This window comes from Perognathus longimembris, chromosome 10 (genome assembly GCF_023159225.1).
Source record: "Perognathus longimembris pacificus isolate PPM17 chromosome 10, ASM2315922v1, whole genome shotgun sequence".
Taxonomy (NCBI): Eukaryota; Metazoa; Chordata; class Mammalia; order Rodentia; family Heteromyidae; genus Perognathus; species Perognathus longimembris.
Window position 1 is genome coordinate 68138635 of NC_063170.1, and position 12645 is coordinate 68151279.

General features: G+C 41.5%; 1 protein-coding gene across 2 annotated transcripts in view; it reads left to right on the forward strand.

The window, feature by feature from the left end:
* The first annotated feature begins 30 nt into the window (after positions 1-30).
* Positions 31-12645, forward strand: part of Fancd2 (FA complementation group D2) — a 64252-nt gene continuing 51637 nt past the window's right edge. For both annotated transcript variants that reach the window (XM_048356225.1, XM_048356226.1), the window contains exons 1-9: positions 31-143; positions 3270-3351; positions 5242-5388; positions 5931-5998; positions 6296-6399; positions 6771-6831; positions 8318-8370; positions 9167-9245; positions 12232-12356. In XM_048356225.1, the coding sequence (XP_048212182.1) occupies positions 3288-3351; positions 5242-5388; positions 5931-5998; positions 6296-6399; positions 6771-6831; positions 8318-8370; positions 9167-9245; positions 12232-12356 (701 nt within the window). In that variant the 5' untranslated portion in view covers positions 31-143; positions 3270-3287. The remainder of the gene's footprint in view (positions 144-3269; positions 3352-5241; positions 5389-5930; positions 5999-6295; positions 6400-6770; positions 6832-8317; positions 8371-9166; positions 9246-12231; positions 12357-12645) is intronic.

Here is a 12645-nt window from a genome sequence, read left to right on the forward strand (position 1 = left end):
GAGTGCGGTCGCTGCCTCTGTCTCTCGAGCTTTCGAGTCCCAACGGCCTCTTGGCCGGGCCGACCCCAGCCTTCCCTCCCGAGGCCTCGCGCCTCGAGCCTCGGTTTCCTCCTCCGTCTCCTGTCTTGGGATAATCCCCACAGGTACCGCCCCGCGTCATTCCAATGACGGAGGGAGCGGGGCTTCCCTCTCCACCAGCTTCGGGATGGCCCGGCCCCGCGTGACGGCCTCACTTCCGTCTCTGCAGGACCTGGCGTCGCGCGTGTTAAGGTCTAAGGTCACTCGCCTGGACGTCGGGCAGGCGGCCCCGACTCAGGTTTTCCATCTGCAAAATGGCTGCCTGTGGTTACCCGGGCTGAGGAAAAGAGGGGTGGTGAGGGGTGGGGCCGGGCCTGGGGTGGGAGGTGGGGGTGCGCGCTGGGGTTCCCGACCCTCCTCCGCACGTGGAGGCTGGGAGATACAGATTAGACTACCTAAAATTCCAACCGAGAGCAAACTGGCTACCTGGGTGTCGTGGTGGTAATCCTATCTGCTCCAGAAGAAGCTGACATCTGAGGATAGTGGTGCAAGGCAGGAAAGTCCCCCAGACTCTTACCTCCAATTAACCACAGTGTGTGTGGGGGTGGAGGGGGAGGGTTGGAGCCAGAAGAGTATCTGTGGCTTAAGTGGTAGAGCTCCACACTTGAGTGAAAAAGCTCAGCGACAGCTCTCAGGCCCAGAGTTTTAAGCCCAGGATTAGCAAGCAAACAAAAAACCCAAACCGGCACCAGAGCCTAAGTGTTAAAAGGCAAGCTTGCCTTACAAATATCAGGGTCGTGAGTTCAAACCCCCCATGCTACCAGAAAATTACCCCGTCAAACCTGAAGTCATGGATAAATAAGAGATAAGTATGTATGGTAATTATAATTTTTAACCTTCATCGGAGACCGTTGTTATACTCAAAAGTATATTTTCATTGTTATTTCACTAATTTATCTTTTTTTGGGGGTTATTGTTACTGTAAAGGTGATGTATAAAGGATTGCAGTTACATAAGGTAAAGAGTACCTTGCAGGGCTGGGGATATGGCCTACTGGCAAGAGTGCTTACCTCGCCTACATGGTGCTGGGTTCAATTCCCCAGCACCACATATACAGAAAACGGCCAGAAGTGGCGCTGTGGCTCAAGTGGCAGAGTGCTAGCCTTGAGCCAAAAGAAGCCAGGGACAGCGCTCAGGCCTTGCGTCCAAGCCCCAAGACTGGCAAAAAAAAAAAAAAAAAAAAAAAGAGTACATTGCTTTTCAGACAATGTCACCTTCCCTCCCATCCCCACCCACAAGTTGTATAGTTCATTTTCAACAGTGTCCAGTGAGTACCACTGCTGCACTAGTCCTTCTATTTCTGTGCCTCCCCTTGCAGTCCTGAAGACATATAAATGAACAAAGAGAACAAAAAGAAAAGAAAAATAGCAAAAAGAAGAAATAAATGCTTTTGGTTTTTATTTCCTGGAGTCCATTTTTCTTTCTTTCTTTCTTTCTTTCTTTCTTTCTTTCTTTCTTTCTTTCTTTCTTTTTTTTTGCCAGTCCTGGGCCTTGGACTCAGGGCCTGAACACTGTTGCTGGCTTCTTTTTGCCCAAGGCTAGCACTCTACCTCTTGAGCCACAGTACCACTTCTGGCTTTTTTCTTTTTTTTTTTTTTTTTTGGCCAGTCCTGGGGCTTGGACTCAGGGCCTGAGCACTGTCCCTGGCTTCTTTTTGCTCAAGGCTAGCACTCTGCCACTTGAGCCACAGCACCACTTCTGGCCATTTTCTGTATATGTGGTGCTGGGGAATCGAACCCAGGGCCTCATGTATATGAGGCAGGCACTCTTGCCACTAGGCCATATCCCCAGCCCTTCTGGCTTTTTTCTATATATGTGGTGCTGAGGAATCGAACCCAGGACTTCATTTATATGAGGCAAGCACTTTACCTCTTTTTTTTTTTTGGCCAGTCCTGGGCCTTGAACTCAGGGCCTGAGCACTGTCCCTGGCTTCTTCCCGCTCAAGGCTAGCACTCTGCCACTTGAGCCACAGCGCCACTTCTGGCCGTTTTCTGTATATGTGGTGCTGGGGAATCGAACCTAGGGCCTCGTATATCCGAGGCAGGCACTCTTGCCACTAGGCTATATCCCCAGCCCTACCTCTTTTTTTTTTAATGGATTTTTTTTGTTACTATAAAGATAATGTACAGAGGGATTACAGTTAATTTTTTATTGTTTAGCTCTGAAGTAGGGCTTGAGATCTGGCATTGTGATAGCACCAGGAGGACACTTCAAGAAAAATGGCATTTGACAAGAGTTTTTAAGGATGACGAGCATTTCAGGTGCAAATAATGCCTTTGTGTAAGGATACTGGAACCAAGAATGTTCTAGTATATGGAAGAAATTAGAAGGCTATGCTCACTCTTTGCTGTTTCAAAGTGAGTTTTCTCTCTGCTTAGAATATTTTTCTTAAACACTTATGGTTACCTTCTATTTCAACCCTTAAATCTATGCTTAAAAATCACTTTCTCTAGCAATGGACGTAGCTCTGTGGTAAGAGTATTGCCTAGCAATGAGTGAGGCCCTGGGTTCCATTCCCAGAACTTCAAAAAAAGGAGGGACACTGCAAAAGGGAGATGGGGCAATAAAAAAGAAACTAGATTTAACTAGATTAAGTTTTCTTGCAAGCCCTATTTTTTATTATACTGTATAAAGTCCCTGAGGGCATGTCTATATTGTTAGTAACCCCCAAACTTGTTATAATCTCTAACATACAGTATTGAGTTAGTAAGTTAACAGGTAAATTGGTAGGCACCAGTGGCTCACACCTGGTTACTCATGAGGCTGAACTCTGAGGGACAAGGTTCAAAACCAATTTGGGTAGAAGAATGTGAAAGACCTCGTCTTCAGTAAACCAACAAAAAGCTGAACTGGATATTTTGTGGGCAAGAAAGCTGAGGAAGAGCAAGAGGCCCTAAGTTCCAGCCCAGATGCTGGCAAACAAACAACATCAAACCAAGTAAATTGAGGCTAAGTGATAAAGAATCTTGAATCTCAGGTCAAAAGAGATGTGGATTTTCTTTTAGCAAAAAGGAAGTGGTCTGGTGAGGTATGAGGGAAGGGCATGTTGGCCAGATAGAGGACAATTGAAATGTGCTCAGAACTAGTGAGAAGACTGGTTTTACATACTGCAGATTCTCTGAGCAATCACATTAACTTCTCAGAATTTAGCTAAATGGTAGAAAATAACTTGTTTTCTGATTTTACTTTAGGAAATAATTTAAACCAAAATGGTTTTCAAAAGAAGACTGACAAGATCTAGTGGTAAAGATAGCCTGACAGAAGATGAGTCTAGTAAGTATCTAGCCATTCATTCCTGTATTTGTGGTCTCACATGTAAGAGGTAGTTGAAGAGATGAAAAGTTGCTGTTCTTCAGGTGTTTGCAGTCATCAGGATTTAATGGATAGAGAGCAGGAGATTTGAGACTGAGCTTTGCCTTCATGTTTTATGAATGACTTTGGAACAGAGTCTGTCTCCATACTCATGAGAAAAATTAGAGTCACCTGTACATTATCTAGGAGCTGGGACACAATGAAAAGACAGCCCTTCCCCTTCAGTAAGCTTTTGGTCCCCTTTTTTCCTTTTTTTTTTTTTTCTTCTTTATTGTCAAAGTGAAGTACAGAGGGGTTACAGTTTTATATGTAAGACAAGTACATTTCTTATCCAACTTGTTACCTCCTCTCATTTTTCCCCATTTCCCCCCTCCCTACTTCCCTGCCCTGCCCCCCATGAGTTATACAGTTGGTTTACAACAATTGGTTTTGTAAGTACTGCTATTGCAATGGTTTGCCTTTTTATCCTTTGTCTCTCGATTTTGTATTCCCTTTCCCTTCCCTTTAAAAAAGGTTATAAATACTATAATAGTGACAGTTAAAGAGAAGGTGTATCAAAGCAAACACATCAGAGATAAAGAAATAGTGCAAAGATAATAGTCTAATGGGCTTTACTGCCCAGGCTAGATTTGAACCATGATCCTCAGATCTCAGCCTTCTGAGTGGCTAGGATTACAGGCTTGAGCCACCAATGCTCGTTTAAGGAAGGGAGTAAGTGATACTTGTTTTGTTTCTCTACGTCAGGTTTTTTTGTTTTGTTTTGTTTTTTGCCAGTCCTGGGGTTGAACTCAGGGCCTGGGCTCTGTCCTTGGCTTCTTTTTGCTTCTTTTACCACTTGAGCGATAGCGCCACTTCTGGCTTTTTCTATATATGTGGTGCTGAGGAATTGAACCCAGGGCTTCATGTATACGAGGCAAGCACTCTACCACTAGGCCAATATTTCCAGCCCTGCATAAGGCTTTTTGTTGAAAAAAACAAAAAAGCTGAATGAGAAAAGGAAAAAATGGAATTGTGTTATTAAAGGAAAAACATTTTCTTTGTTTGCTTCAAAAGCCCTTTGTTGCCTATTGTTAGTTGAAAGCTTTAGCATAAAAATTCTGAACTTTGTACTCAAACTTGTGATGCCAGAGAACCTGCTTCATTCTGTCTTGTTCTGGAATACAGATGATTGATTTTAAACTTTGGTGTGTCTCCGAATTACTGATAGAAAAGTTTGCCAAAAATGCAGACTGCTAGAAAAGTTTGCCAAAAATGCAGACTTCTAGGAATGAAGCCTAGAGCATGCAATTTCATAAGCTTCTTAGTGATTGCAATGTAATGGTTTGCAAACAACAGCCTGAATAAGTCACTCATTTACATTTCCATAGTTATTCTTGTTACCAAGCAATCCTAAGCTGCTGCCACATTTTGTATTCTTTGAGTGAAAATTCAATTGAAGATAATTTTATTTGTTGATTGCTTAGTTTATCTGTTTGTTTGGAAGTCAGATTTGTTGTTTACTGTTGGCTTTTTTTTTTTGGCCAGTCCTGCGGCTTGGACTCAGGGCCTGAGCACTGTCCCTGGCGTCTTTTTGCTCAAGGCTAGCACTCTGCCACTTGAGCCACAGCGCCACTTCTGGCCATTTTCTGTATATGTGGTGCTGGGGAATTGAACCCAGGGCTTTGTGTATATGAGGCAAGCACTCTTGCCACTAGGCCATATCCCTAGCCCCCACTGTTGGAAATAGTTCATTTCATTGCAGCACCAGTCCTAGTTCTATTCCTTAGAAACATACCAGTTTTTCTTCTTAGCACCGTTATTCCTGGGGTTATATTTAACTTTTTTTTTTGTCATCTTAAAAATTCTGCTTAGTCTCAGAAGACAGGATGCAGCCACTTTCCAAAACAATAAAGAAATCTCATGCTTCTAATCAAGTTGAAGAAAATGACACTGTTTTTGTAAGACTTCTCAAGACATCTGGACTTACTCTTAAAACTGGACAGAATCAGAATCAACTGGGTAACTTTTTGTTATTTTATAAGAATTAATTTACTGTTAAAGGTAATTTTATTATTACAAGTAACATTATTTTTTGGGATCGTGGTTTGAACTTCATGCCCCGAACTTGCTAGGCAAGTCCTACTATTCAGACTCAGTGCTTAATGTATTCCTCATCCCTTTTAGCTTTAGTTATTTTTTAGGTAAGGTCTCAAGGCAGCTTCAGACTTAGAGCCTTGTGTCTTCTGCCTCCCCTATAATGGAGATTACAGGCATAAGCTACCATGACCAACATTGAACTCATTGGCACTTAAACTCATTGCCTGTGCACTGTCTCAGCTTTGTAACCCAAGGCTGGTTACCTCTTGAGCCACAAACCCACCCAGTTTTTTGCTGATTAAAGCACAGACTGCCGGGTCTGTCTTTGAATTATGGTCCTCAGATCTTAGTCTGTTGAGTAATTAGGATTACAGGTATGAGCCACAGCTAGAAATGTAAATCTTTATGGAATAAAACTGGTAGATGTTATAGACTGGTGAACAGCTATCCTTCTTTCCTCATAGCTGTGGACCAAATAGTTTTCCAAAAGAAGCTCTTTCAGACCCTGAGGAAACATCCTTCTTATCCCAAAGTATGTATTATTTTCTTCATGCAGTACTCTGTAATTAGGAATTTAAAGACCTTGGGATACAGTTGAACAAGTTAGAATGATTTTTAGGTGACAGCACGTTAAGCTAAAAATCATACTCTTCTCTCTCTCTCTCTCTCTCTCTCTCTCTCTCTTTTTAGTGACAAAATAGAGTTTAATAGAGAGTATATCATTAAAGGAAATGGGGGGGCTTGAGCTAAGTGGCTCAAGAGCAGTCTTACCCTTCTCCTGTTTATTTTTTCATTCTACCTTATTTATTTTTGAAATCTGTTCATTAAGGTAATCGAAGAATTTGTCAAGGGCCTGGAGTCTTACATTGAGGACAGTGAAAGTTTCAGGAACTGCCTTCTATCCTGTGAACGTCTGCAGGATGAGGAAGCCAGGTGTGGAGAGGCGGCACCCAGGGACCCATTCTGTTTCAGTAATTGGGTTGGGATGGGAAAATGCACCTTTATACCATCTCACTTTTGATGCTGTGATCTCTGTTTCTCAAGCTAAGCCTAACTTTAAAATGATTAAATCTGTAGCTCTAAGTCTTAAGACCTAGAAGATCTCTTTTAATAGCATATGTCTTAACCTGTTTTGATCAAATTTCAAATCTCTGCTTCTTCATATTAAGGGTTAGGGTTTCTTGTCTAACAAGATGACACTGAACATAACCTTCAAGGGTTGTATATTTGGTTTATGGAGAAAAGATCATTACAAACAAGGGAAAATAGGAACCAATTGTTTTTTTACTTGTTGTTTTTTACAGCATGAGCACATCTTACTCTAAGAGTCTCATTAAACTACTTCTGGGGATTGACATATTACAGGTAAGGCTGCCATTTGGTCTGTGAACATTTGATAGATGGGATTTGGTGTGTACCCATCATAAATGACTGGGTCACAGGGTAGGGACAGGCTCATTGGAGAGTGTGGGTTTGCAGCAGCTTCCAAAGCCCTTTACTGAGATGAGTCTGCTAAGGGTCTGTGTGTTTGAATTGCTGTGATTATCCCTATCCATTCAATTCTATTTATTTCCCTAGCATCTGAGAACCTTGTCATTTTAGCCACATTAGCATCTGTATCATCTGTTCAGCTTTATAGTTGTTTATGTAACTCAGTTTTGCTCTTTATCTCTTTCTCTTCTCTTTATTCTCATTTATTGAGCATGTGGTATGCTGAAATACTTTTTATTATTATCGCTATTATTTTTGCCAATCCTGGGGTTTGAACTCAGGGCCTGGGCACTATCCCTGAGCTTCTCTTGCTCAAGGCTAGCAGTCTGCCACTTGAGCCACAATGCTACTTCCATCTTTTTCTGTTGATGTGGTACTGAGGAATTGAACCCAGGCATGGCTTCATGCATGCTAGGCAAGCACTCTACTGCTAAGCTATATTCCCAGCCCACACTGATATACTTTAAATAGCTCATATTGTAATACAAATATCCTGTCATATACCCTTATTCAGGGCCTCTGCCTCTTGAGCCATGGTCCCCAATCATTTTGCCTTTTAGTTTACTTTTCTGTTAGGAGCATGCAATAGCTTTACCTCAGCTGATATCAAATCATAACCTACTACCTCCTGAGTAGCTAGGACCATGGGTGTGCCACCATGAAGAAGACCATGTCTGGTCTTCTTCCCCTACCTCTTTCCTCCTGTTCATTTGAATTTCCTTCCCTGAGCTTCAAAAGATTATATAAGAGGAGTACAATTTAACATGTCCATGTAAGTGTTCAGTGCTTCTTGATCAGAGTCACTGACACCTATCATTCGGTCCAAGAAAATTATGAATATCATTTACTTAGTTTAATCATAGGTATTTCTTCTGGGTTCCGATGGCTTATGCCTGTAATTTTAGCTACTTGGGAGGCTGAGATCTGAGGATTGTAGTTCAAAGCCAGCTTGGGCAGGCGAAGCCGTGCAATTTTATCTCCCATTAACCCCCCAAAAGCTGGAAGCGGAGCTGTGCCTCAAGTGGTAGAGCACTAGCCTTGGGCATAAAAAAAGCTCAGGGACAGTGCCCAGATCTTCAGTTAAAACCCCAATACCAGCACACACAGACAACAATCTTGTAGCTTCCTTGTTCCTGTTGAAACTCTTTTCAAATCTGCATTTTATGGAATAATTGTTACCATATTTAATTGTATTTTTATCATGATTAATTTTACTGTAATATCTCTAGTGATAAATTATTGCTGTCTTTGTATTCTAACCCCTTAAACTCAAAACAATATTCATGTGAAGATTTCTTTAACAGGATTTCTTGTATATTTTGAGCCCATCTAACACGTAATTACTGTTTTCTTTATTTAGCCTGCTATTATCAAAACTTTATTTGAAAAGTTACCAGAATTTCTTTTTGAAAAGTAAGTGGAACTATTTTCAAATATTCAAATGCTATTCTTACATATCCCAGAAAAACTTGCTTAAAATAATGTACTTCTTTGTGGTCATTTGTGAGGCTTGATCTCAGGGCCTGGGTGCTATCCTTGAGCTTCTATGCTCAAGAATAGCCCTCTGCCACTAGAGCCACGGTACCACTTCTGGTTTTTGAATGGTTAATTGGAGATAAGATTCTCACGGGGACTTTTCTGCCTGGGCTTGCTTCTAACTATGATCCCCAGATCTTAGCCTCCTGAGTAGCTAGCATTAACAGACATGAGCCACCGGCACCTAGCTGTCCTTTTTTTTGTTTTTTTTGTAATGGGGATCGACCCCAGGATGTTGTATTTGTTAGGCAAGTGTTTGCCCCTGAGCTACAGCCTAGCTTTAATTATATTATTTTTAAGTGATAACTCTGTAATTCTTGTTTTCCTTTCTAAATCTTCCTGGCTGTTAACAATTCAGTACGTTTTCTTCCAGACATTTTCTCAAAGTAGTATGTTCATATGTCTACTTTTCCTGGTATGGCTTACGTTTCTAGCAAGTGCCTCATAACATAGTATGTGTGCTATAAATATCAATTGAATGGGTATGATATTTTGAGAATGGTAATGCTGTTGTATAAGTCAGAAAGATTATGTTCAGGAGTTGGGGATGTAATTCAATTGTAGAGACCCTGATTAGCATGTCTGAGGGCCTAGTTTCTATCTCCAGCACCAAAAAACAAAAGCTAGAAAAGCTAAGTCCTTTCTCTTCTACTTTTCTATTTTTAATATACAGACCAAACAGCGATGGAATCAGCATGCCTCGACTCATTATCAGTCAGCTGAAATGGCTTGAGAGAATTGTGGATGGCCAGGTAGGCTTTGAAACTATTACTTAAAGAGAGTGTTCCACGCCACATGTTTGGAATTTACAGCATTTTTTTTTCTTTTAACAGAAAATATGCACTCTTCCATCTGTCCCTTAGGTTTTTTTTTGCCAGTCCTGTGGCTTGAACTCAGGGCCTGGGTGCTGTCTGTGAGCTTTTTGCTCAAGGCTAGCACTCTTACCACTTAAGCCAAAGCCACTTCCATCTCTTTCTGTGTTTGTGGTGCTGAGGAATTGAACTCAGGGCTTCATGCATGCTAGGCAGGCACTCTCCCACTAAGCCACATTCCCAGTCCTGTCCATTAGAGTTTTTCCTTAGCTTTTATCATCTGAGAATCATGAGTACTTCATCTAACAAAGAGACTTCTCTGATGAGGAAATGAGAATGGCCAAGAGACATATGAAAAAGTGCTCTACATCATTGGCCATAAAAGAAATGCAAATCAAAACAACATTGAGATTCCACCTCACCCCAGTAAGAATGTCATATATCAAGAAAACTAACAATAACAATTGTTGGAGGGGATGTGGCCCAAAGGGAACCCTACTTCATTGTTGGTGGGAATGTAAACTGGTTCAGCCACTCTGGCAAGCAGTATGGAGATTCCTCAGAAGGCTAAATATAGAACTCCCCTATGACCCAGCAGCCCCACTTTTGGGTATCTATCCAAAAGACCACAAAGAAAATCACAGTAATGCCACCAGCACAACAATGTTCATCGCAGCACTATTTGTCATAGCTAGAATCTGGAACCACCCCAGATGCCCCGCAGTAGACGAATGGATCAGGAAAATGTGGTACATATACACAATGGAATTTTATGCCTCGATCAGAAAGAATGACATTGCCCCATTTGTAAGGAAATGGAAGGACTTGGAAAAAATTATACTAAGTGAAGTGAGCCAGACCCAAAGAAACATGGACTCTATGGTCTCCCTTATAGGGAATAATTAGTACAGGTTTAGGCAAGTCATAGCAGAGCATCACAAGAGCCCAATAGCAGGGGCTGGGGATATGGCCTAGTGGCGAGAGAGCTTGCCTCGTATACATGAGGCCCTGGGTTTGATACCCCAGCACCACATATACAGAAAACGGCTAGAAGTGGCGCTGTGGTTCAAGCGGCAGAGTGCTAGCCTTGAGCAAAAAGGAAGCCAGGGACAGTGCTCAGGCCCTGAGTCCAAGGCCCAGGACTGGCAAAAAAAAAAAAAAAAAGCCCAATAGCTATACCCTTATGAACACATAAGATGATACTAAGTGAAATGAACTCCATGTTATGGAAATGATCGTTATATCATAGTTTTAACTACTTTCAACGTGCCATGTGTAACTGTAGCTTCTATTATGGATGATGTTCTTGTATCACCTTCCAGTGGTTGTACCTACACTATCTCTGTAATCTTAACTGAGTATATTGGAAACCGTGTATACTGGTATTAGAAGTAGGAAATTGAAAGGGAATACCAAAATTGAGAGACACAGGGTAAAAAAAAAAGACAAATAGCTACAAAAGCAATACTTGCAAAACTGTTTGGTGAAAGTGAACTGAACACCTCAGGGGGGGAAAGGGAAAGGGGGAGGAGGGAGGGGGGGTATGAGGGACAAGGTAACAAACAGCACAAGAAATATATCCAATGCCTAACGTATGAAATTGTAACCTCTCTGTACATCAATTTGATAATAAAAATTTGAAAAAAAAAGAAAAAAAATAAATTTCTTCAGAAAAGAAACTAACATCAAGCATGGTGGTACATACCTGTAAGCTCAGGTCCTGGGAGACTGTAACAGGAGTATCACAAGGCCAAACAAAGTCACTCTATCTCATTTAGACAAAAAACAAAAAGAGAAGTTTGCAGGGTGCTGGTGGCTCACACCTATAATCCTTGCTACTACGTAGGCTGAGATCTGAGAATCGTAGTTCAAAGCCAGCCTGGGCAGAAGTTTTGTGTTAACCACTCAAAAACTGGAAGTAGTGTTGTGGCTCAAAGTGGTGGAGTAGTAGTCTTGAACAAAAATGCTCAGGGACAGTGCCCAGGCCCTGAGTTCAAGCCCCACAACCAACAACAACAAAAAGAGAACCTTATTCAATAATTAAGATTAAGCATTATTTATAACAAAGATAAATATTTATATTATACATTTTATGTAAAATAATAAAATGTGCATAGTTTAATACATAAACAATACTAAATATTACTTGCTTTCAAATTGTAGAGATTATTGTTTGTTTTTCAAAAGTAGTGAGATCCCCCAACTATCTTAGTTCACTGCAAGTGTTTTAATTTGATTGCATGTTAAGGAAAATTATAGGAAGTTTCTGTATTTACGAATTCATTACTTAAGCACCTTGGTAAGTTGAATCTACAAGAACCAAGTGCTTGAGGTCTCTTCAGTTGTTCCTAAAACCATTCTTCTAATTTTGGTAGAAATTCCAAGTTAGGGGCTGGGGATATAGCCTAGTGGCAAGAGTGCCTGCCTCGGATACACGAGGCTCTAGGTTCGATTCCCCAGCACCACATATACAGAAAACGGCCAGAAGCGGCGCTGTGGCTCAAGTGGCAGAGTGCTAGCCTTGAGCGGGAAGAAGCCAGGGACAGTGCTCGGGCCCTGAGTCCAAGGCCCAGGACTGGCCAAAAAAAAAAAAAAAAGAAATTCCAAGTTAAATGTTGGAAAGTGAGTTTTGGTCTTATCTGGGCTGGAATGTACCACTTAATTTTAGATCCTTGTATTCCCACATTTTGAAGATGAGGATAGCCAAGCAAACTCCATCATTGAAAAAACTAATGAAATAGTGTGTATAATAGAAGTACTGGATAATGAGCCATCTGCCCTGTTATTCAATATATGCTCGTTTGGATCTTTTTGTGTGCAATTTGCCTCTGAAGTTTGGAACTTGAGGCTATCATCATATTGTATGCATGGAAGTTTCAGCTCTGAATAGCTGTTATGCCATTTCTCATAATGTCTTCCATCACAGGACCTCACCACCAAAATCATGCAGCTGATCAGCGTTGCTCCAGTCCCTCTGCAACAGGACTTTGTCACCAGCCTTCCTGAGATCCTGGGGGATGCGCAGCATGCTGACGTAGCAAATGAACTCAGGTGAGGAAGCACCACCGTGTTATCTCAGGCATCAACAGGACTGCTTTTACACTGCAGCGGGGAGTCGTGACAAGGTCCTATATTAAAAGATAGTGGTATACCTCTTTTCCATACTTAGAGAATGAGACTTAACCTGTTTTTCTTCCTTTTATTTGCTGGTACAGCTTTGAATTCAGGATTTTATGCTTGCAAGGCAGGAGCTTGAACCTCTGATGCACACCTCCAGCTCCTGTTTGTACTGATTTTTTTTTTTTCTTTTGTCAGTCATGGGGCTTCAACTCAGGGTTTG